The sequence below is a fragment of the Sus scrofa genome, chromosome 6 (assembly GCF_054392235.1).
Source record: "Sus scrofa isolate SSC_HxYL_T2T_F1_AM1 chromosome 6, Sscrofa_HxYL_maternal_Yorkshire_Landrace_v2.0, whole genome shotgun sequence".
NCBI lineage: Eukaryota > Metazoa > Chordata > Mammalia > Artiodactyla > Suidae > Sus > Sus scrofa.
The window spans coordinates 71,762,938-71,788,263 of record NC_139388.1 but is presented as its reverse complement, the minus strand read 5'-3'; the positions used below and the strand labels follow the sequence as shown (position 1 = coordinate 71,788,263).

At 51.1% G+C, this 25,326-nt stretch overlaps 1 protein-coding gene and 1 long non-coding RNA gene across 12 annotated transcripts in view; one reads left to right on the top strand and one right to left on the bottom strand.

The window, feature by feature from the left end:
• LOC146402536 (uncharacterized) lies at positions 1-12,331 on the bottom strand. Of its 2 annotated transcripts, XR_014807035.1 has the most exons (4): positions 12,143-12,331; positions 9,921-10,244; positions 2,831-2,976; positions 1-2,582 (listed from the first exon to the last, which is right to left on the bottom strand). It is a non-coding gene; the product is annotated as an uncharacterized LOC146402536 (long non-coding RNA). The 2 variants fall into 2 exon arrangements; XR_014807034.1 differs by lacking the exon at positions 9,921-10,244 and having other exon boundaries at positions 12,143-12,292.
• ACOT7 (acyl-CoA thioesterase 7) overlaps positions 11,842-25,326 on the top strand; it is a 102,153-nt gene continuing 88,668 nt past the window's right edge. For 8 of the 10 annotated variants that reach the window (XR_014807013.1, XR_014807015.1, XR_014807014.1 and 5 more), the window contains exon 1: positions 11,842-12,032. Coding sequence is in view for 3 of the 10 variants with exons in the window: in XM_003127525.7 (XP_003127573.7) it covers positions 11,845-12,032 (188 nt within the window). In the remaining 7 variants the exon portion in view is untranslated. Of the gene's footprint in view, positions 12,033-12,491; positions 12,801-20,916; positions 21,251-25,326 lie in introns of those variants that run through there. The other 2 variants (XM_021095251.2, XM_084962722.1) reach the window with 2 other exon arrangements.

Sequence of the window (25,326 nt, the reverse complement as noted above, 5' to 3'; positions counted from 1 at the left end):
TACAATTATTGTTTTTATTTTTTTACTTTTTTTCCACTGTACAGCATGGGGACCAAGTTACACATACATGTATGCATAACTTTTCCAGGCTGTACAATTACAATTTGTGCTTTTTTTTTTTTTTTTTTTTTTTGCCTCTTAGGGCCGCACCTGAGGCATATGGAGGTTCCTGGGCTAGGGGATGAGTCAGAGCTACAGCTGCTGGCCTACACCACAGCCACAGCAACTCAGGATGCACGTCAGCAGCCTATACCACAACTCATGGCAACACTGGATCTTTAACCCACTTCGAGCAAGGCGAGAGCTCGAACCCACAACCTCACGGTTACTAGTCAGACTCGTTTACGCTTCGCCACAATGGCAACTCCATAATTTGTGCATTTTTCTGCATGTATGTTTTCCTTATACATATCAGGCTGGTTCCCATACTGTGTGGTATCGTAGGTATGATGTAGTGCCTGGCACACAGCCTTGTACATAGAAGATGCTCAATAAATATTTGTTGGGTGCATGAAAATAAAAATTAGTTATACTGCCAACAATCATTTGTTGAGCTCTTCCCATGTACCAGGCATGTCCCTCAATGATTTATATATAACTCATTTAATCTTCATAAAACCCCATGATATTATTATTGGTATTAGCCTCATTTTGTAGGTGAGGAAACTCAAGCACAGAGAGGTCAAGAAACCTATCAAAGGCCACACAGCAAGGAGGTTCCCGGAGGGCTCCAGATCCACTCCTCTTAACCTCTTCACCGAACTAGTTACCCTCCCATGATCAGTTATGCCCCCATAAGGACAGTCCTACTGATATCGAATCCCACTAGCGCTACTATGCTCCTGAGGGAGAAAAGTGCAGTTCTGTTCCCTGGGCGATCTGGACATTTATATTTGGAGCTCACCCCAAATCTCTTGCCAGGCAGCAGCTTGGTTAGGAAGCAGTCCTCCTCAGAGTTCCCATTGTGGTGCAGCAGAAGCGGATCCGGCTAGTATCCATGAGGATGTGGGTTCGATCCCTGGCCTGGCTCAGTGGGTCAGGGATCCGATGTTGCCGTGAACTGTGGCGTAGGTCACATATGCGGCTTGGATCCCGTGTTGCGTGTCTGTGGCGTAGGCCAGCATCGGTAGCTCTGATTGGACCCTGAGCCTGGGAACCTCCATATGCCCCGGGTGTGGCCCTAAAAAGCAAAAAAAAAAAAAAAAAAAAAAAGAAAGAAAGAAAAAAAATAAAGCAGTCCTTCTTGGGAGTTCCCTGGTCGCCTAGTGGTTAGACTCATTGCTTTCACTGCTGAGGCCTGGGTTCCATGCCTGGTTTGGGAACTGGGATCCACATCAAGCTGCTACATGGCCAAAAATTGAAAAATAAACAAACAAACAAAAAAAAGCAAGCAAGCAGTCTTTCTCTTGGGAGCCTGCAGAGACCTGGGTCACTTTTAGGCACAAGCCCCCAAGCTTTGGGGTCTGCAGGGCAGGGCGAGCCAGCTGGCAGCAGTGCCCCCGAGGGGTTCTTCACAACTCACGCTTTCGTGCGGAGCTCCCTTTAAGCATTTCTCACAAATAAGGGCCCTCTGGCTCTTCAGAGAGCAGATCCTCCATGCGTGGGAAACCAACACCGTTTTTCTTCAGGTCGCTTCCGAAACACATAAGGATATCTCAGTTTTCTACCATCACATGGGGAGAAACGCAGAATTACTCTGGCTTGGCCTGGCTTTTGCTGCAGTCCCAGGGTTTCCCACATCAATGTGAGCAATTGATGTTTTTTCTGACTTTGGCAAGATGTTGGGGTGGGTGGAGCTCAGGTGGGGCCTGGGGAGTGAAGGATGGTGCTGTAGGGAACTCACTTGGCCCCTAGGTGGAGCCATAGAGCTTCCGACTGGAGACCGTGCGCCCGGGCGGGGCGCCAGGGAAGGGACCGCTCAAGGGCCAAGGGCGTGCGGAAGACCTCTTCTCAGACTCCTTAAGGTGCAGGCGCCCGGGCAGGGCTCTAATTCTAGATTTAAAGTTTGAGCTACTTAGAGTCGAAGAGATGATTTCTCTCTTTTTTGTCTTTTGTCTTTTTAGGGCCGCACCGGAGGCATATGGAGGTTCCCAGGCTAGGGGTCTAATCGGAGCTGTAGCCGCCAGCCTACACCACAGCCACGGCCACGGCCATGCCAGATCCGAACAGTGTCTGCGACCTACACCACAGCTCACGGCAACCCTGGATCCTGGCCTCACGGAGCGAGGCCAGGATCGAACCTGTGTCCTCATGGATCCTAGTTGGATTCGTTTCCACTGCACCAAGACAGGAACTCCTTGAAGAGATGATTTCTAAACACTTCATTTGGAAAATGAATCTATGTCTATACTCGTGAGTATATTTCTGCTCCGTGTAATGACCCATATGGGTTCTCGGCTTCCTTCCTGGATTACGGTCCTGCTTTCAGTGGTTCATTGATTAGTTTTAGGTTTCCTGAGAGGGTTCATTCTGGGGTCAGAACCCCAGGGCTCAATTTTAAAGGTGTTAGGAGAAGGTGCTCTTCAGGTCATGGGGTCTCTTCTCTAAGCAGCCTCTGCAGTTCCCTGAAGAGCCTGTCCTTCCTTTAAAAAAAAAAAAATTAATTACTTTTTTTGTTTAGGGCCACATGTGTGGCATAAGGAAGTTCCCAGGTTAGGTGTTGAATTGGAGCTATAGCCACTGGCCTACACCACAGCCACAGTAATGTGGGATCTGAGCTGCGTCTGTGACCTACATCACAGCTCACAGCAAGGAATGCTCAATCCTTAACCCACTGAGTGAGGCCAGGGATCAAACCTGCATCCTCATGGGTACGTGTCAGGTTCCTTACCGCTGAGCCATGATGGGAACTCCTTGTCCTCCCCTTGTGAACGGAGGGCTGTGTGTGTGTATTGATGTGTTTCCTCCTGGAAACATGAAGTTCTTGTCCACTCTGTTCAGTGAGCGAGAGGCACCGTCACAAAGCATCCAGCCTCTCTTAAGAGGAAAAACACAAGTCTTTAGTCAGACAGCTAAATATTATCAACATGAGAAGAAATAGATGAACTGTGTGAGCCGGGGGCCAGGTACCCCTCTCCTGGCTGCATCTTCCGTCTGGTTCCCTGGAGGACAGTGTGGGGGCCCCTGCCTGGTGTTAGGCCTTTTCTCTTTCTCTGAGTTATATCCAGCTTACACAAGGACCACATCTTCAGTTTAAAAAATAATATTTATAGAGTTCCCATTGTGGCTCGGCTCAGCAGGTTATGAACCCAAATAGTATCCATGAGGTTGCAGGTTCACTCCCTGACCTCGCTCAGTGGGTTAAGGATCCGGAGGTGCCACAGCTGTGGTGTAGGTCCCAGACATGGCTTAGATCTGACATTGCTGTGGCTGTGGCTGCGGCTGGCAGCTGCAGCTCCCATTCAGCCCTTAACCTGGGAATTTCCGTATGCCATAGGTGTGGCCCTAGGGAAAAAAAAAGGCAAAAAAATGTTTTCTGAGTTCCCTAGTGACTCATAGGTTAAGGATCTGGCATTGTCATTACTGTGGTGTGGGTTCCATCCCTTGCTCCAAAACTTCTGCTTGCTGTGGGTGTGGCAAAAAAAAAAAAAAAGAGTAAAAAAAATTTAGGGAGTTCCCGTCGTGGCTCAGTGGTTAATGAATCCGAATAGGAACCATGAGGTTGCAGGTTCGATCCCTGCCCTTGCTCAGTGGGTTAACGACCCGGCGTTGCCGTGAGCTGTGGTGTAGGTTGCAGACGCGGCTCGGATCCCACGTTGCTGTGGCTCTGGTGTAGGCCGGTGGCTACAGCTCCGATTCAACCCCTAGCCTGGGAACCTCCATATGCCACGGGAGCGGCCCAACAAATAGCAAAAAGACAAAAAAAAAAAAAAAACCAAAAATACAAAAACAAAACATTTAGGTGGCATTTAGGTAGTGACGTGCCGAAGGCCATAACTCGGGTAGAGATAGTAAAGATCCAAACGCAGGGCTGTGACTGCAGAGTCCATGCCAGCAGCCGCCAGGCTCGCTTGCTTTCCTAAAATTAGAAGAGAAAAAAAATGTCCATACCCCACTTCCCTGTTATACTTTTGTTTTTTGTCTTTTTAGGGCCACATCCGTGGCAGCCGGGTTCCCAGGCTGGGGGTCCAATCAGAGCTGTAGCCGCCGGCCTACAGCACAGCCACAGCCACACCAGATCTGGGCCATGACTGCAACCTACACCACAGCTCACGGCAACCCTGGCTCCTTTACCCACTGAGTGAGGCCAGGGATGGAACTCACACCCTCATAGATACGCGTCAGGTTCAGTAACCGCTGAACCACAATGGGAACTCCTTCTTATACTTTTTTTTCAGTTCTGATGTATAACCGATACAAAAATGCATAATACATATACATATACATATGGTGTAAAACAAATCATAAGCCTCTACACCTCCCCTAAGTCAAGACAGAAAACATTAACAAGACTCCCTGGGGCCCCGCCCAAAGACAATCCTCTCCCCCACTAGCCTGGCTCTTGTGACAATTGTTTCCTTGCTTTCCTTTGTCTTTTTTCTTTCTTTTTTGGCCAAGCCAGATGTTCATGGGCCAGGAATCGAACTCAGGCCACAGCAATGACAAGATGCGTAACCCACTGAGCCCAACGGGAACGCCTCCCCTTGTTTGTCTTTATGGCTTTATCACCTACTTATGTTCTCCTAACAGAGCTATTTATTGTTTTATTACTCTTGGCAAATTTAAATCATGCCATAGCGTGTCATCAACGACAGAGACCACACAGTAGGTCCTCAGGCCTTGTTCATCTCAGAGCTGACGTCGTGTGCCCTTTGCCCAACCTCTCCCTGTTTTTTCCAGCCCCGATAACCACTTTTCTACTCTGTTTTCATGAGTTTGGCGTTGTTTTTTTTTTTTTTTTTTTTTTTTTTCAGGATTCCACATATAAGTGGGACCATGCAGTATCTGTCTTTGTCTGGCTTATTTCACTTAGCATAATGCTCTCAGGTCCATCCATGTTGTGTCTCAAACAGCAGGATTTCTGAGTTCCCATTTTTGTGTAGTGGAATCGAATCTGACTCAGATTTTTTTTTTTTTTTTTTTAAGGGCCACACCTGTGGCATATGGAAATTCCCAGGCTAGGGATCCAACTGGAGCTACAGCTGCTGGTCTACACCACAGCTACAGCAATGCCGGGTCCTTAACCCACTGAGTGAGGCCAGGGATCGAACCTGCAACCTCATGGTTCCTAGTCGGATTCGTTTCCGCTGTGCCACAATGGGGACTCCATGAGGACTTGGATTTGATCCCTGGCCTTGCTCAGTAGGTCGGGGATCTGGCATTGCTGTGAGCTGTGATGTAGGTCACTTTCCCAGAAGTGGGACTGCCGGATCATATGATAGTTCCTTTTTTTTTTTTTTTTTAAATTGCTGCACCCACAGCACATGGAGGTTCCTGGACTAGGGGCTGAATCTGAGCTGCAGCTGTGACCAATGCCATAATCTCTCTTTTTTTTTTTTTTTTTTTTTTTTTTTTGCTTTTTAGGGCCTCACTCGAGGCATGTGGAAGTTTCCAGGCTAGGGGTCAAATTGGAGCTACAGCTGCCAGCCTACACCACAGCCACAACAACTCGGGACCTGAGCCGTGTCTGCCACCTACACCATAGCTCATGGCAATGCCAGATCCTCAACCCACTGAGCAAGGCCAGGGATCAAATCCACAGCCTTATGGTTCCTAGTTGGATTCCTTTCTGCTGCACCATGATGGGAACTGAATCTTTAACCCACTGGGCAGTGCTGGGGATCAAACCTGCCCTCTGCAGTGACGCAAGCTCCTGCAGTTGCAATCTTTGTTTATTTATTTTCCCCAGTTCTTTTTAGGGCCACACCTACAGCATGTGGAAATTTCTAGACTAGGAGCTGAATTGGAAAGCAGCTGCCAGCCTACACCACAGCCACAGCAACATGGGTCCGAGCCACATCTGAGACCTATGCCACAGCTTGAGGTAACACCAGATCCTTAACCCACTGAGCGAGGCTAGGGATCAAACCCACATGCTCATGGATACTAGTCAGGTTCTTAACCCACTCTGCCACAGCAGGAACTCCTGAAGTTGGATTCTTAACCCACTGGCCACAGTGGAAACTCCCTCTTATCTTTTTTCATAGTAGCAAAAAGTAGAGTTTAGATCTAAGACAAAAAAAAAAAATTGCCTCGTGTGTCACTGAGGTTCCCTGGTTTTCACGGCTATTTGGTTTTCCACTGATGAGCACACTGCAATGTACGCGTCCTGCCTGGTGTTGATGGGCATTTGAGTTATGTTCAGTTTGGGTTTATTACAAACAGGGTTACTATGAATCCTCTTGGAAGTGTATCTGGGTCCACTTATGCTCGATATGTAGCATATCTATAGTAGTGGAGTTGCTGGGCCAAAGAATATGGCTATTTTCAACTTAAGGAATTTTTTTTTTTGGTCTTTTTAAGGCCACACCCGTGGCACATGGAGGTTCCCAGGCTAGGGGTTGAATTGGAGCTGTAGCTGCCGGCCTCTGCCTCAGCCACAGCAATGCCAGATTCGAGCCGTGTCTGGGACTGACACCACAGTTCATGGCAATGCCAGATCCTTAACCCACTGAGCAAGGCCAGGAATCCAACCTGTGTCCTCATGGCTACTAGTCAGATTCGTTTCCACTGAGCCACGACAGGAACTCCAAGAATTACTTTCAATTGTTTTCTAAAGAGGTTGTACCAATTTATATTCCACAATCAGTGTGTAAGGGTTCCTGTCACTTCATAGCCATTGCTGCATATTGACATGAAAAAATAATAAAATAGATACATGGCTAGATGGTAATAGCACAAAAATATATAAATGAAAAGTAAAGCCCTTAGCACCTAGTCCTTTCCATCAAAGGGCACAAATGTCAATGGTTTATCCTTTCATAAAAACTTGAACAAATTATTTACATAATATATTTATTTATTTATTTATTTTTTACTCTTTAGGGCCACACCCGCAGCACATGGAAGTTCCCAGGCTGGGGGAGAATTGGAGCTGCAGCTGCCCGCCTACACCACAGCCATAGCCACAGGGGATCTGAGCTGCCTCTTCAACCTATACCACAGTTCTCAGCAACGCCAGATTCTTATCCCACTGAGTGAGGTCAGGGATTGACCCTGCATCCTCATGGATGCTAGTTGGGTTCGTTATAACTGAGCCACGGGAGTTCCCAGCGTGGCGCAGTGGTTAACGAATCCGACTAGGAACCATGAGGTTGAGGGTTCGATCCCTGCCCTTGCTCAGTAGGTCAACGATCCAGCATTGCCGTGAGCTGTGGTGTAGGTCGCAGATGCGGCTTGGATCCTGCGTTGCTGTGGCTCTGGCGTAGGTTGGTGGCTACATCTCTGATTCGACCCCTAGCCTGGGAACCTCCATATGCCGCGGGAGCGGCCCAAGAAATAGCAAAAGAACAAAAAAACAACAACAACAACAACAAAAAAAAACAAACAAAAAAAACTGAGCCACGATGGGAACTCCTGCTTAAGTTTTTTTATGACAATTTGTGGACAATATTTCTGGTCCAAAAAGAAAGAAGGAGTGTGCAGGGAGTATCCTGGTGGCTCAGTGGGTTAAAGATTAGGTGTTGCCACTGCTATGGCTCACGTCACTGATTCCTGGCCCAGGAACTTCCTTGTGTTGAGGGTGTGGTCAAAAACCCTTAAAGAACAAGGAAAAGAATGTGCAAATTAAATATTTACTGCTGCTAAATTTGGTGCTATCACTACACCTCTTTCTTCTTTTTTTGCTCTCACCCATGGCATGTGGAAGTTCCCAGGCCAGGGGTCCAACCTGCACCACAGCAGTAACCAGAGCCACATCAGTGACACCCCCAGATCCCTAACCCACTGAGCCACCAGGGAACTCCTGTAAAGCTCCGTTGACTCAATCATTCATATACTATTTACTGAGTAACTATTAAGTGCTAGGCACTCTCCTAGGACCTTGGGATAGAGCAATGAACAACATCATGAAAAATTCTTGCCCTCATGCAACGTATGTTCAAGTTGGGGGATAAACACTAAATTGATGAGTAAAATATATATTAAATGCGATTAAGTGCAATGGAGAAAAATCAGCCAGGAAGGAGGCCAGGGAGTGTGGAGGAATTATGATTTTAGACAGGATGGCCAGGGAAGGCCTTATTTAGAAGGTGATATTATAGGAGTTCCCATCGTGGCTCAGTGGTAATGATCCAGACTAGTATCCATGAGGACGCAGGTTCAATCCTTGGCCTCACTCAGGGGGTTAAGGAGCCTGTGTTGCCATGAGCTGTGGTGTAGGTCCCAGGGCGGCTCAGATACAGCATTGCTATGGCTGTGGTGCAGGCCAGCGGCTACGGCTCTAACTTAGCCTGGGAACTTCCATGTGCTGTGGGTGCGGCCCTAAAAAGACAGGAAAAAAAAAAAGAAGAAGGTGATATTACAGACTTGAGGAAGTGAGGGGGACGGCCCTTGGGTGCCTGAGGAAAGGTGGGCCGAGTATATCCAAGGACCATGACAGAGGCCAGATGGCTGGGGCTCGGTGAGCAGGGGCAGGTGTGTGAGTGAGGCCAGACGTGTGACGGTAGGCTTGGGCAGATTTTTGAACGCCACGGAGAGACAGGACCACATTTTTGACTTTTTTCTTTGTTTTTGTTTTTGGCCACCCCCAAAGGCATTTGGAGTTCCCAGGGCCCAGGATCAGATCCCTGGCCTCGGTTTCCACTTGTGCGTAATATCTGATCTTTTCACTCACCGTGCAGGGCTGGGAATTGAACCTGCATCCTGGTGCTGCAAAGATGACACCTATCCCATTGCACCACAGTGGGAACTCCTCTAGACTTATTTTGAATGTAGAGCTGGTAGTATTTGCTGCTAGGTCGGATGGAGGATTCGAGAGAAACAGAGGTGTCAAGGATGTTGGGTTGAGCACCTGGGAGGAAGGGAGTGTAATTTACCGAGGTGGGGAAGTTGGCAGGAGGTGCAAATTCTGGAGGCACGGGGTGAGCGTGAGATGCTGATTACACAACCACAGTGAGACGTGACCTCGTGACCTCGGCAGGGAACACCTGAGCCTGGAATTTAGGAGGGTGGTCTGGGCTGGAGATATGGGATGACTGTGGAATAGATGGGATTTAAAATCAAGGAACAGGATGAGACCTCGAGTCTAAACTGAGCAGAGTGGCCAGAAATGCAGGAGTGGGTGGCAAGGAGTAAGCGTTTCAAGAAGAGAGGGATCGTGTCAGCTCAGTGCCTTCAAGAAGTCGAGTAAGATGACTTCTGACAACGGATTATTGGATTTAGCAACTTGCAAGGAACAAATGACCTTGATAAATTGAGCAGGAGAGAGAAAAACCAGGATGGAATGGGTTTCAAAGAGCATGGGAGGGTGAGAAGAGGAGAGAAGGTGTTTGCATAAACAGCTGTTTTTTGTTTTTTTCTGTTTTTTTGGGGAGCGGTTTTCTCTTGGCCGAGTGCAGGGTATGTGGAAATTCGTGGGCCAGGGATTGAACCCGAGCCACAGCAGCTACCCAGGCCACTGCAGTGACAATGTCGGATCTTTAACCTGCTGCACCACAAGAGAACTCCTCAACAGCTCTTTTGAGACATTTTGCTCAAAGAGAGGGATAGAAATGGCCCAGCGGCCTGAGAAGAAAGCAGGGAAAAAAAAGCTAAAATGGGAAAATGAGAGACTCTGAAAGATCAGTGTAAAGCCATCAGCACTATAGCAAAAATAACTCAGGATGTTTTTGCTAAGAGACTGGGTCCCCCATTGTTTTCCCTGAAAACAGGGCCACATCATAAGCAATCCTCAATCATACACAAGTGGTTCATCCTGGGGCACTGTTTTCTCTCTACAGGATCCGGGACACAATAATATCTTTGTTGAGCCGTTATCTTACCTCGTTATCTTCGCCCCCAGAGAAGCTGTCACATGGAGTGTTTTGACAGATGCTGTCTTGGGCCAGTGGGTAGCCACAGCCTTTCCCAAAGATACAGATGTTAGAGTTCCCGTCGTGGTGCAGCGGAAACAATCCGACTAGTATCCATGAGGATGGGGGTTTGATTCCCGGCCTTGCTCAGTGGGTCAGTGATCTGGCGTCCCTGTGAGCTGTGCTGTAGGTTGCAGACGCAGCTTGGATCCCCTGATGCTGTGGTGTAGGCCTGAAGCTATAGCTCCGATTACACTCCTAGCCTGGGAACATCCAGATGCTATGGGTGTGGCTCTAAAAGGCCAAAAAAAAAAAAAAAAAAAAAAAAGAATTCCCATTGTGGCTCAGTGGTTAACGAATCTGACTAGGAACCATGAGGTTGCGGGTTCGATGAGAGGGTTAGAGATCCGGCATTGCTGTGATCTGTGGTGTAGGCTGCAGACGTGGCTCAGATCCTACATTGCTGTGGCTCTGGCATAGGTCGGCGGCTACAGCTCCGATTAGACCCTTCGTCTGGGAACCTCCATATGCCTCGGGTGTGGCCCTAGAAAAGACACAAAAAAGAAAAAGATACAGATGTTGCGCCAGATCACTTTTGTTTTGTGTTTTTGGCCACTTTGCAGCACATGGAGTTCCCACACCAGCCATCAGATCCGAGCCAGTTTCAGCCAACATCACACCGGCAGCAATGCTAGAACCTTTAACCTGCTGTGCCAAGCCTGTGTCCTGGTGCTGCAGAGACAGCGCCCACCCCATTGCGCCCCAGCAGGAACTTGTCTGCCCCTCTCTGGCAGGGATCTGGCTGTTAATTCTGACCCAATCAGCCCATTCCCCAGTCTAGGACCCATGCTGAGTGGTGGTTACGCAGGCTTGCTGACCCTAGACACCTGCAGCGACTTAATTCGTGCTAGAAAATGACATTTTTAGTTTAATAATCTTGAAATGATAGACATGACCCGGTTTGCTCCCTCTGGTCCTGAGGCTTATAGATAAGTGGTGGGCTGCTGCTATGGTCTGGTAATACAGGTGTGACCAGGAGGAACTATTTAGTTTCGTATAAATAGGTCTTCAAATTGCACTGGAGAACTTGAGTTATGTGGGTTTTGATTTTCAAAAATCTGACTATAGAAGCAATTTATGTTCATTGCAAAACATTGGGGAAAAGTCATATGTAGTTTTATCGAGTAAAAGCGCTCTGAAATTACGACACAAAGATGTGTTCACCTTCCCCCTCTTTTTTGGGCGGATTTTGTGACCTCAACTTGGCCTGGACTCCCTTGCAGGGGATACAGTATGCAAAAGAACCTATTAGCATCTTTGGGGCTCTTCACTGCAGGTCAGGCACTCCCAGGACAATGCTCAGCGCTCTAGAAAAGTCTCCTTGGAATAACCCAGAGGTGCTTTGCAATTGCAGGCTGGGGCAGCAGAGGCCTGACGGCTTCTTGCTCCCCGTTTTGCGCACCCTAGCCTGGCCAGGAAGGCTCCTTTACGAGAAAACCGCCTCCAGTTTCCTCTCGAAGTTGATCTGAGAAAGCGCGACCAGGCCACCGCCTCCCGCAGGCCTCTCCGCCCACGCAGGCATCTGGGTCTCAGGTGCGGCCTCGTCGCCTCCTGGGCGCGCCCCAGGCCCGCGGATGGGGTAACGACGCGAACAAACACGCGCAGGGCGAGGCTGACCGTGGTGGCTGCCCAGCCCCGCGCCCATGCCTCTCAACGGCCGCCGAACCTTCTGGAAGCGGCGCCCCGCCGCGGCCCCACAGCCGCCGCCAGAACCGGACGCCCAGGGAGCCGACGCGGGCCGGGGGGCGGGGCGGAGGCGAGCGCGCGGGGCGGGCCTTCGCAGGAGTCTGTGTTCGATTCGCGGTCGGCGCGCAGGCCCCGCCTCCCTGGCACCATGGCCCCGCCTCTCCCCTCCCCCTCCATGGCGCCACCCGGGCTCATTCATTTCGCCCCGGGCCTGCCAGACACCTGCGTTCTCCCTCGGCCGCCCGCCCCCGCTGCTGCCGCTGCCGCCGCCGCCGCCGCCGCCGCCAGCATGTCGGGCCCCACCGCGGATACCCCGTCCGCCATCCAGATCTGCCGGTAAGCGTGGCGTGCGGCGGCAGGCGGCCAGGATTCCGAGTCGCCGCCCGGGCCTGGCCGACCCTGTGCGCCCTCCCCTCCTCAGTCCCCGCCCCCGCCGGGCCGGTTACCTCCGGACTCCGCCCGCCCGCCGCGGCTGGGATGCGCCTCCGGTGCCGCAGAGCCGGCAGCCTCACCGCGTCTCTCTGCCGGCCTCCGGCGCATCTCCGGTCACGCAGGCCGTTTGCATGAGGAAGCGGTGCGGAGCCCTTCCCCTGGGCGGGGGTCGGAGCGCATCCCGCCTCTGCCCAGCCCAGCCCAGCCCCGCCCGGTGCCCGAACGCGCCGAAGCCCCAGCCCAGGTCCCAGTGAGCCCCCTAATTCGAGGTCGTGATCCGGGCGGTGGTGCAAAGCCAACCGGATATCCCGACCTGTGCGGCGCAAGTAACCCGCTGGCTGGGCGGCGGCCGGAGCCCATCGGTGGGCGCCCGAGTGGGCGGGGGCTGCAGATATGCAGTCCCTCCTGTCCGCTGCCACGGTTTGGGGCGGGGGGGAGCAGGCTGTTAACAGCAAGAACAGGAAATGCCCTTCCTCTGTAACACTGCACTGCTAGGAGGGGAGGATGGTCGTTGAGCCCGGAAGCATCTTACACAATGGGGGCAAAGGCTTGTTCTTGTCGGGGGACCAGCCCTGCCTTTCTCCACCGGCACCGGCAGATCGAGGGCCTGGAGGACGCGCGGAAGATCGCGAGCCGGCTCATTTCCGACAGGAGCGGGAGGGCAGCCTCAAGGTTACTCTCCATTCCCTGGGACCGAGTGGAAGCAGGCACGGTGGCATTTGAGCTAAGGAGGGGCGAGGAAGCTAGGAAGGCCGAATGGTGGCTGGGGCCTGCCACGGGGCCTGTGCTGCTTGATGCCTCGGCGGAGAGTGACAGCGGCTTCCTGTTTGAGGGCCAGTCCTTCAGATTTGGAGATTGGGCATCACACTGACCTTGGGTCCAAGCCAGATTAGTTTCCTGTGAATGCCGGCATCTCTTTAGAAGAGGCAAAGGCTGGGCATACACTATGGTATCAAGGGGGTGCCCTGAATCCTGACCTCAAGGGCAGTTTTGATCTTTCTAGGGAGAGGAATTCTCTGGGGAGGGGGGGGTCTTTCACCACTGATTTGTTATTGGCTGTCTTGGCCCCACCCACTCCAAGTTCCAGGGGCAAAAATAATAGAAGTGGCTGATCCTGGGAGACAGAAGGGCCTGGAGTCTAGGCCTAAGATCCGTCTCTGCTGCGTATTGGCCAGGTGAACTTGGAGTTCATCTTTGCAAAGGGTTTTAACATCTCTCATGTTGCTCGGTTTGCCCAGCATCCCTGGGGAGGGAGGATGGCAGGAATCTCACCACTCTTGCTGTGGAAGAGGAGACAGGTCCTGGGAGACGCACTGCCTCCATAAGGTCATCCAGCCACAGGAGCGGGAGGGGCGGCTGCCGATAGGTCCTCTCTCTCCGGAGCTGCGTTTTTTGCACTGTGCTCTCCCCCAAATGGAAATACTGATTTCAGGGTACTCAGAAAGGCTTATTACTTCCTCAGGGTGATGACTAGCCAGTCCATATATGTGACCGTTTTAAAAATCAGCTTCCAACCTTACTAGACACACTTCCGCGTGTGTGCCCATGCTTCTTCTTGCTTCTTAGCCGTGGTACTTGCCTATCTCTCAGATACTCACAATGGCATATTGTCTCTGAATGGGGACACATGGACAGGGCACCTGGCTGAGGTCGGCCTCAGGTGCCCAACACAACTGCCAGAGGGCCTGCAGTCACCAGGGCTTGGCCCAGAGAAATCTCAGGACATGGGAGAGTGGATGTACCAGCATGGGAAGCTCTTTAAGGCCATCTGAGCCAATGGCCCATGTTGAAAGAGGAGCCTCCTGGCTTGGGGCAGCCAAGCCTATGAATTTAACAAGCTTTGCTGGAAGCCTCTAGGGCTGAAGTGCCAGGAGGGCCAACTCCAACGTGGAAGATTTGGTCCCCAGCTTAGGGGCTTCACAGTCTAGCGGGGAGAGGATGCCAGAACCCCTCACGTGGCATCCTCGTCTGTTAAGAGTGTCACGTGACCTCGGTTTGGCGGTGTCGAAGGGATGGGCTTTCGAGGCTGGGGAGGGCAGTGGTTAGAGCCAGCTTGGGTGTGAATTTGGCCTCTGCCCCTTGGAAGCTGTCGACCTTCCTGGGCCCCACCCATTTTATCATGGGCTCTTCTGAGCGCTAAAGAAAGTATGTCTGGTGCCAGGCAGAGTGGCTGGCACCTTGTAAGTAAAGGGAAGCTCTTTTTGTCCGAAAAGTGGGACACAGGCTTAGGAAGCCAGGAGCCTACGTTCGAATCCCAGGGCTGCCCCTTGCAGGTGTGGGCTTTAGGCTGGATTCTTAAGCTTGCAGGGCCTCCGTCTCCTTGTCTGTGAAGTGGAGAAAATAACAGCGGCTGTTTCAGGGTGGCTCTGAGCATGAAAACCTCTGGCACAGTGCTGGGCAGTTGTTAACAGAAGGAACAGTTTACCCTGCAGAGCCCGACCTTTGGACAGCCAGGCCACTGCAGTGGGCCGTCCCGCTCGTCTTTGGAGCTAGCTCTGAAGATGCGGGCTCTGGGACAGCATTTAAAGACTCAGAGAAGCATTCTTCCTTTGGTTTTTTTGAGTCATGTTAAGTAGCATTTTGGTAGCACATTGCTTTTCCTCATTGGACTCAGAGTTCCAGAGTGTCATTCCTGGAATGACCCCTTGAGGCGCCCAGGCCAAGTCTGTTTACAGATTGGGGAACGTGCAGCTTGCAGAGGCTGAAGCCTAAGTCTAGGTTGGCCTGGGAGCGCAGGCAGCTTTGGGTGGTTCCTGTCGAGGGTTCTGCTCTGCTGGTTTTTCCACTTTTCTGGTTCAAGTTCACATTTAGTTGGGAGGCTCAATCTTGGCATCCACCTAGGCCCTAGGAGGAGCCCCTGGGCATGGGCTGAGATGAAGCGAAGGACATATCACATACCAGCTTATTGGAAAGTAGGACATCCACTGGACCGTTCCACAGTGATGGAGGCGCGTCTTCTCTGCTCTGTCCAGTATGCTAGCCACGAGCCACGTGTGGCCACTGAGTGCCTGAAATGAGGCCGGACATGGAGAAGCTGCATTTTTACTTGCATTCATTTATTTATTTTTTGTTTTTATTTTTTGCTTTGTAGGGCCACGGCATGGGGAAGTTACCAGGCTAGGTAGGGATCAAATCAGAGCCTCAGCTGCTGACCTACACTACAGCTCACGGCCATGCCAGATACTTAGCCCACTAGGCGAGGCCAGAGATTGAACCCGCATCCTCATGGATACTAGTCGGGTTGGTTACCACCGAGTCACAGCGGGGACTCCCTGCATTCATTTAAATTTATTTAAGTGTAAATGGGCTGGCCCCTGTGGTTGGTGTCTACTTTATGGGACAGTGAAGTCAGTAGAGGAATTTGGAAACCAGAATTCCAGGCTGGCCACTGAGGGGCAGGGTTTCCTAAGGGAAGCTTGGACATTCTCTGAGAACTGGAGTCAACTCTCTAACCATGGAGCTCGTGGAGAGGGACTGTGGTGTGGACCTGGCCCAGGGCAGGTAACCTGGAACCCTCTGTTCATAGGGATGTGAGACCTGCAGGGCGTTCTCTCGCTTGCTGTGCTTTCACGTGTAAATCAGCTCGCAGGTATCTTGAGAGCTCAGGGATGTTCATTGCTGGACCTTGAGTGTCCAGCCAAATGCCTGGCATCTAGCAGATGTGCCAGTCAAGGTAAGTGGGATCGGAGTTCCCATTTTGGCTCCACAGGTTGAGAACCCGACTAGTATCCATGAGGATTCGGGTTCCATCCCTGGCCCTGCCCAGTGGGTTTAAGGATCCTGCATTGCCATGAGCTGTGGTGTAGATCGCTTACACTCGGATCCTGCGTGGCTGTGGCTGTGGCTGTGGCTGGCACCTGTAGCTCCTATTCGACCCCCAGCCTGGGAACTTCCATATGCCTCAGGTGTGGCCCTAAAAAGACCAAAAAAAAAAAAAAGATTTGTGGAGTGGATTTGAATTTTAGTTCATGCACACCTTGTTTTATTGCCTCACTTTTTCGCACTTTGAAGATACTTGGATTTTTTTTCCATATTGAAGATTTATGGCAACTTTGCATTGTCAGGTGGTGGTTAACATTTTATGGCAATAAAGTTTTAAATATTTTTTTTGGCCACACCTGAGGCATGTGGAAAGTCTTGGGCCAGAGGTCGAATCTGTGCCACAGCAGCACCCTGAGCTGCTGCAGGGACAATGCAAGGTCCTTAACCCACTGAGCCACATGGGAACTCCTAAAACTTTTTTAAGATTGAAGGATAGTGGCTGTACTGTATTATATGTTACAGGTAGGTAACAGTGGTTCATAATTTTTAAAGATTATTCCATTTATAGTTACTATAAAATATTGGCTATATTTCTATATACATCCTGTTGTAGATATAAAGTGTTTTTTATTTTATTTTTAAATTTAATTTTTTTGCTCTTTAGGGCCAGACCTGTAGCACGTAGCAGTGGAAGTTCCCAGGCCAGGGGGCGAATAGGTCAAATCAGAGCTACAGCTGCCGGCCTACTCCACAGCCACAGCAATGCCTGAGCCATGTCTGTGACCTACACCGCAGCTCATAGCAACGCCAGATCCTTGACCCAGGGATCAAACCTGCATCCTCATGGATACTATTCAGGTTCATTTCTGCTGTACCACAACAGGAACTCCCGTATATAAAGTATTTTTAGGAGTTCCCGTCGTGGCGCAGTGGTTAACGAATCCGACTAGGAACCATGAGGTTGCGGGTTCGGTCCCTGCCCTTGCTCAGTGGGTTAACGATCCGGCGTTGCCGTGAGCTGTGGTGTAGGTTGCAGACGCGGCTCGGATCCCGAGTTGCTGTGGCTCTGGCGTAGGCCGGTGGCTACAGCTCCGATTCAACCCCTAGCCTGGGAACCTCCATATGCCGTGGGAGCGGCCCAACAAATAGCAACAACAACAACAACAAAAAGACAAAAGACAAAAAAAATAAAAAAATAAAAAAAAAATAAAGTATTTTTAAAAATTAAGATATGTACATTTTTTTCTAGGCATAATGCTGTTGCACACTTAATAGTGTAACCCCGACTTTTTTTTTTAATGGTCTTTTTGTCTTTTTAGGACTGCACCTGTGGCATATGGAGGTTCCCAGGCTAGTGGTTGAATAGGAGCTGTGGCCACTGGCCTACATCACAGCCATGGCAACTTGGGATCTGAGCCGCGTTGGTGACTTACACCACAGCTCACGTCAACGCCTGATCCTTAACCCACTGAGCGAGGCCAGGGATTGAACCTGCATTCTCATGGATGCTAGTCAGGTTCGCTCACCCCTGAGCCACAACGGGAACTCCTATACCCGACTTTTATATGCACTGGGAAGCCAAAGCATTCATTTGCCTCACTTTATTGCAGTATTTGCTGCACTGGAACCAATGCAACATCTTCAGGATACACTTGTATAGAAGTTTTTTTCTTTGGGGCTTTGTCACGGAGTCTACAATGGAGTTAATGAAGACATAAACTCTGCGTCATGAGAAACCACATTCAGAGCTAGCATTCTGGGACATTCCATAAGACCATGCAAGGTGCTGGCTTTCTTCCTGCTGGGGTGTGGGGGCTGTCGGTGGAAATGCAGTCTTTGCAGCCCAGAGAGCCAGTGGTGGGCGAGGCTGTGCTCACAGTGTCCAGCCTCCCCCTGTACGTGGGCCTGTGGCCTGGCATTGCCCTCGACCTGGTGCCACAATTGACCGGTTCCTGGGTTTCGGTCACGCCAGGAGTTGCTTTCCCCCATGGGTGGGGCCTTTCCAGGTGGGGCCAGCCAGGGGTGACGGCACTGTTTGTCTCCTGCTCTACTTTCTCAGAGGTGTTTGGAGGAGGAGGGTTCCTTATGGTCACCTCACCCTCATCTGCCTGCATCTGAGTAACTGAGGAAGCGTGTTACAAATGCTGGTTTTCTTTCTTTTTTTTTTTTTTGGTCTTTTTAGGGCTGCACCCACGGCATATGGAGGTTCCCAGGCTAGGAGTTAAATCAGAGCTGTAGCCTCTGGCCTACGCCACAGTCACTGCAACACCAATCCTTAACCACTGAGCAAGGCCAGGGATCGAATCTGCGTCCTCATGGATGCTAGACAAATTTGTTTCCTCTGAGCCCTGATGGGAACTCCTGATTTTCTTTTTTTTTTAAGGCTGCATCTGGGGCATATGGAGATTCCCAGGCCAGGGGTCAAATCGGAGCTGCAGCTGCCGGCCTATGCCACAGCCACAACAACACCAGGATCCAAGCTGCATGGGTGACCTATACCACACCTTGCGGCAACGCCGGATCCCTAACCCACTGATCGAGGCCAGGGACCGAACCCACATCCTCACGGACACTCTGTCAGGTCCTTAGCCCGCTGAGCCACAATGGGAACTCCCCAAATGCTGATTTTCTGCATACAAATTGTACTTGAGTACAAGATCAACACAATGCAGATTTTAAAACATTCATGTGCTACTTGGGAAAATGAATAGTTCCTTGATAGTTAATGGCACGAAGGACTTTCTAGTTTTTTTTTTCAAGGTGAGATCATTGTATTGTAGTTGTGCTTTTTCAAAACAACCTCATTGTATAATGTACGTTTCATCAAATGCACCTGTTTCGAAGGTACAGGTCGCTGGGTTTGCTGAATGTGTGCACCTGTGTAGCAACTCTAACCACTGCGGCACAGAATGTGTAATGACTCTAACCCTTGTGCCACATGACATTTCCATCCTTCCAGGAAGTTCCTTCCTGCCCCTTTGCGGTTGGTTTCCTCCCAGCTCTGGACCCCAGCAAACAGGTCTACCTCTGTCACCATAGTTTTGCCCTTTCTAGAATTTCTCATAAATGGAATCATATACTCAGCACAGTGCTCATGAATTTCTAGTGTGTGCGTGTGCATGCGTGTGTGTGTGTGTGTATGAAAGATTCTTGCTCTTGTTGCCTAGTAGTTTTCGTTACATGTATGGCTGGTTTAATCTCTTCGTCAGACCGTGGACATTTGAGGTCTTTCCAGCTTTGGACAGTTATGAAGACAGTTCACAGATGCAGATTTCAAAATATTTGGGACACAGTTGGGGAAACTTACACACTCAGCAGATATTTAATGGTATTAAAGGGAGCTCCTTTCTGCTTGCTAGAATAGATACTGCCCAGTCCATGAGTTGATGAATAAAGCCAACTAGAAAAAAATTATATTAAGGAATCTGAATTATGTTTTTGGTGGGATAATTGTTCTGTGGTTCTGTTTTTATTTATTTATTGGCTGCACCTGTGGCATGTGGACGTTCCTGGGCCAGGGATCGAACCTGGACCGCAGTTGTGACCTGCACCACAGCTATAACAAGGCTGGATACTTATGCTACTGCACCACAAGGGAGCGTCCTTGTGGTTTTTTTTTTGGCTTTTTAGGGCGGGAGGCATGTGGAGGTTCCCAGGCTGGGGGTTAAACCAGAGCTGCAGCTACTGGCCTACACCACAGCCACAGCAATTCAGGATCCAAGCCTTGTCTGCAACCTACACCACAACTCACAGCAATGCCAGATCCTTAACCCACTGAACAAGGCCAGGGATCGAACCCACAACTTCATGGTTCCTAGTCGGATTCGTTAACCACTGAGCCATGACGGGAACTCCTGTGTTTTTGTTTTTAAATGGAGTCTTCGTGTTTTCGAGGGAATGCTGAGATATTTAGTGATACCAGGCTGTGCTATTAAGATTTGTTTAGGACTCACCTGGAGTTGGGTGTGGGTGCAGCTGAGGGGAAGCTGAGCTGATCCTTTGGAGTTACACACTAGGGCCCCAGGACACTCATTCCCTTCTCTCTGCTCTGGTGGGCCGTTGTTGTTTTTCATAATAAAGAGTAAAAAGGCAGAGGAGTTCCTGTCGTGGCTCACTGGTTAAAGAATCCGACTAGGAACCATGAGGTTGGGGGTTCGATCCCTGGTCTTGCTCAGTGGGTTAAGGATCCGGCGTTGCCATGAGCTGTGGTGTAGGTCGCAGACTTAGCTTGGATCTGGCGTTACTGTGGCTCTGGTGTAGGCCGGCAGCTACAGCTCTGAATGGACCCCAGCCTGGGAACCTCCATATGGCGTGGGAGTGGCCCAAGAAATGGCAAAAAGGCAAAAAAAAAAAGTAAAAATGCAGAGTTCCCTGGTGGCTCAGCAGGTTAAGGATCTGGCATTGTCACTGCTGTGGCTCTGGTTACAACTGTGGTGCAGGTTTGATCCACTTCTGCATAGTGCAGCCATAGCCAAAAAAAAAAAAAAAAAAAAAAAAAAAAAAAAAAAAAAAAACCAAAGCAAAAAACCCAAACCCCAAAAGAATAAAAGGGGAAACAGGCTCCTGAGTCCTGGCTCCAGACCCGCTTCCCCAGCATCTTGGAGGTGGGGGCCCAGGAACCCGCATCTTCCCTAGCCCTCCCCTGGAGTCTGAGAGCCGCTGTCTGCTGACATGGGGATGGTGACCCAGTGCTGTGTGCTTGAGCTGCCTTACATCAGCCGCTGTCCCAGGACCCGCTGTCCCAGGACCCTTGCACTAGTAGGCAACCTCCCAGCCCTCCTGACACCTGCTGTGTGAGAGGCCCTTCTGCCCCCCTCCCCATGGAGCCACTCCTGGCGGCCTGGTGGGGTCTGATTGGTGGCCCTGGAGATGGAATTTTGGTGGGCGGGGCTTTCCTCCAATCCCTGGGATGGCTGTGGCTGCTTCTTGCTTTCATCCCTCATTTGTCGTTGAGCCTTGCTTTGTGACTTCAGGCCTGGTCATTAATTCCTCATAGCCTATGAGGGCGGCGGAAGCTGCTGGGTGCGAGGGGGAGGGGCAGTCCCTGGAGGCGCCCGTGGAGCCGGAGACCTGTTCATTCTTGTGTGGAGCTGGATACCCGAGGAGGCTGCTGGATACCCGAGGAGGCTGCTGAGCCGCGGGCTGGGCTCCGAGTAGAGTGTCTGGCCTGTTTGCCGCAGGATGAGGCTGCTCTCCTGGGCCCTCCGCCTCTGGGAGCTGGGCACTCAGGCTGCCTCTAGGAGGCCGGTCAGTGCCCAGGAGTGTCTGCGGCCCCGGAGCCCCGGGACCAGATGCTGGCTTTCCACGCCGGCTGATGGACCCACGTCTTCTCTGCTGTTTCAACCCAGTGTCACCGCCAGGTAGGAGGATGGGGACGCGTCCGTGCCCACAGTGGTCCTCTGCCCTCAGTGGGGGCCAGCCTGTGAGGCAGACTGGACAGCCTGCTCCAGGCCTCCTGACTCAGGATCCTGGAAATGGTCTGGAGTGGAGAATGGGTGCTGGGTGTCCGGGGAGCTGCGTCCTGCCCGTGTTCAGCCTCAGGGGAAACCTGGAGGGTTTTTCCCCCCTGGGACCCCACTCGGCTTCTGGGAGGAGGAGGGCCTGAGGCGGGCAGGGGCATCCGAGCACCTGGCGGTTCCCTCCATAGCTGCTACCCATCGGGCCTGGGTCCTGGAGCCTGGTGGTCTGGTGCTGTCCCCAGGGTGGGGACTGGCTGTGATTTTTGGACCAGCAGGCTCGCGCCTGGTGTGATCGCCTCAGCCAGCAGTGAGCTTCGCAGGCCCCCTCTTGTGGAGCTTTATTGAGTGGAATTGCGTCCCTTTGCTTCCTCCAGGGAGTGAGCCCTTCAGTGGTTTCGGGCACCCAGGGCTGGGCAGCTGTCACCACTGTCAGCTTAGAACATTTTCACAACCTCACAATGAAACCCCTGTACCCTTTAGCCATTTCTCCCCGTCCCCCCAGCTTCCTTTCTCTATAGCTCTGCCTCTTCTGGGCATTTCATGGTAATGGAGCTGTGCCATGTGGTCCTTGTGTCTGGCTGCTTTCACTCAGCATCACGTTTCCAAGGTTCAGCCGTGCGTCACGCGTGTCAGCGCTTCCGCTGTGTGGATATGTCCCGCCCGGTTTCTCCATCAGTGCTTCTAGCTTTTTGGCTGTTATGCGTAATATTTCTATGAACATTCCTGCTCAAGGTTTTTGTGTGGACATATGTTTTTCTCTTGAGTATACACTTGGCGTGGCATAATAAGAAATATGTATTTTGTTTTTGTCCCTGGGTCCTGGCACAGAGCCCTTAAAACCCTTGGGAAGACCTTGGACAGAGTATCTTCTGCGTGCTCATGGGAGGACCGGTGCCTGGGGGCCCTGAGATAGCTTCTGATGGCCTGATGGGAGAGGTGGAACTTTCAGCCCTGCCCAGACCTGGGGCTGGGGGAGAGGCCCTGGGGAGGGTGTGTGACTTAATCACAGATTAATCTAATCAATCTTTATTAGTACTGGAACTTCACTTTCCTCTCTTTTTTTTTTGCTTTTTAGGGCTGTACCTGTGGCATACCGAAGTTCCTGGGCTAGGGGTTGAATCGGAGCTGTAGCTGCTGACCTACACCACAGCCACAACAACGCAGGATCCTTAACCCACTGGGTGAGGCCAGGGATTGAACTCACAGCCTCATGGATCCTAGTTGGGTTTGTAACCCACTGAGCCACAACGGGAACTCTCTGGAACCTCTCTCAAACTCCTAAACAGTGGAGTTTGGAGAGCTTCCAAGTTGCTGGTCACCTGGAGGGGGCAGGAGGGTGCTGGGTCTGGACAGGGGGTGTGGAGGCTCTGTACCACGACCCCCACCCCATCCGAATCCAGCCTTGCCCAGCGCGTCTCCTCCATGTGGCTGGTTCTGAGCTGTGTCCTTTATAAAAAGCCAGAAAACGGAACCTTGGGTCCTGGGTGCTGTGAGCGGCTCTAGCAAATTGTCCAGCCTGAGGAGGGCTCAGACCTGCATCGAATTGTAGGCCACCCAGCTGGTGGCCAAGACGATTGGCTGGCATGAGGAAGAATCCCACCTGGTGGTAGAGGTGGCGTGAGTCAAAATGGCTCACCCTGGTGTGGAATTGCTGGTCACATGGTTCCCCTAACCTTTGGCGGAACTGCCAGGATGTTTTCCATCGTGGCTGGGCCGTTTGAGCCTCCCACCAGCAGCGTATAGGCTTGGCATCCTGCAGACACTGTTACCTGTGGTTTTGCTTCTGGCGGGTGTGCGGTGGCCCCTCACCGTGGTTCTGAGTTTCTCTGATGATTAATGACATCCAGTACGTTTTTCCAGGGGCACTGGCTGTTTGTACCCTTGGAGAATTGTCTATTCAGGTCCTATGCTTATTTTTCAGTTGTCTATTTATTTGTTTTTGTTTTTTTTGTTTGTGCCTGAGGGCAGAAGGCCCTGGTCCAGGGATCAGTCCCAAGCCACAGCAGTGACAATACAACAGGATCCTTAACCTATGATGTCATCGGGGATTTGTATTTCTTATTACCGAGCTGTAAGAGTTCCCTCTAAATTCCAGGAGTTCCCGCTGTGATGCAACAGGATTGGCAGCATCTCTGGGGTGCTGGGACGCAGGTTTGATCCTTAACACAGTGAATTAAGGATCTGGTGCTGCTGCAGCTGCAGCATAGGTCACAACTGTGGCTCAGATCTGATCCCTGGCCTGGGAACTCTGGGAAGGCCAAAAACATAATTCCAGATACAGATCCTTTCTCAGGTACATGATGTGCAAACATTTTTTTCCATTCATTGGGTTGTCTTTTCACTTTTTTTTTTTTTTTTTGTAGCCTAGGCAGACAGCAGCTTGCTGTGGAATTTTCAGGTCCCAGACCAGGGACTGCACCTGGGCTGCAGCAGTGAAAGCACTGAATCCTAACTGCTAGGGCACCAGGAAACTCCCTGTCTTTTCACTTTTGATGTTATTTCTTTTGGTCTTTTTTTTTTTTTTTTTTCCTATTTCTTGGACCGCTCCTGCGGCATATGGAGGTTCCCAGGCTAGGGGTCGAATCAGAGCTGTAGCCACCGGCCTACGCCAGAGCCACAGCAATGCAGGATCCGAGCCGCGTCTGCAACCTACACCACAGCTCACGGCAACGCCGGATCCTCAACCCACTGAGCAAGGGCAGGGACCGAACCCGCAACCTCATGGTTCCTAGTCGGATTTGTTAAGCACTGCGCCACGATGGGAACTCCTGATGTTATTTCTTGAAACACAAAAGCTTTAGAATTTTGATGTAGTCTGATGTATGGTTTTTTTTTTGTTTTTTGTTTTTTGTTTTTTTTTTTTTTGCTAGCTTATGCTTTCATTGTCCTATCTAAGAAACCGTTGCCAAATCCAAGGTCATGAACCTTCCCATGTTTTCTTTGAAGAGTTTTACAGTTTCAGCTCCTGCATTTAGGGCTTTGACCTATTTCGAGTTCTTCCTCAGAGATGATATGAGCTAAAGGTCCGCTTTCACTCTTCTGCGCGTGGATGGACCCCTTTCTATAGCTGATAAATGGGTGCCGAATGGCTGCCTTGCTTCTCAGGGTCCCAGGCTGGTAAGTGGAGGGGCTGAAACCACAAACCTCCAGACCCTTCATCTGCGGCTTCTCCGGCTCCTCCGGGCTGCTTTAAACTCTGGTGGCAACTATTGTTGACCCCTGGCCCTGAGGACGGAACCAAAAAGTCTGGGAGTGGGGTTCCCCTCATGGCGCAAAGGAGATGAATCTGATTAGGAACCCCGAGGTTGCGGGTTCAATACCTCGCCTCGCTCAGTGGGTTAAGGGTCTGGCATTGCTGTGAGCTGTGGCGTGGGTTGAAGACGTGGCTCAGATTCTGCATTGCTGTGGTTGTGTAGGCTGTTGGGCGTAGCTCTGATTCAGCCCTAGCCTGGGAACCTCCATATGCCATGGGTGTGGCCCTAAAAAGCAAAAAAAAAAAAAAAAAAAAAAAATGCAGGAGAAACAGAAAAGTCGTGCCCTTTAGACTATGGGGTTCTCATCACCCGCGTTTCCTGGAGAAGAGGCTAGTATGTGTGTGGTCCGCGTAGAATGGCCATCTCTTCCCCCGCCCCGAATCCCCATCCCCCAACCCCCACTGGCCTTTCTGTCCCTTCCTCTACCCACCAGTTCTACAGCTTCAGCCTTTCCCGAGGCAGGTGCCGGCTATTGCTGTCCAAACCTCTCGTGGGCCAGGTCCCCAGTGGGGACCTTCCCAGGGCCATGCCACACAGCTCAAACCCCTTGGTGCCCTGAATCGAAGTCCTTCAGGCCTCAGGGCACAGAGGCCCAGGTTGTGGCAGGCCAAGGCCCAGCAGGCATGACATGTTTAACACCTTGGGAGCTGGGAAGCTGCCTGCTGCAGGCACACCCTTCACCTTGGCCCTGTAGGTACATTTGCCTGGGCATCAAAGGAGCTG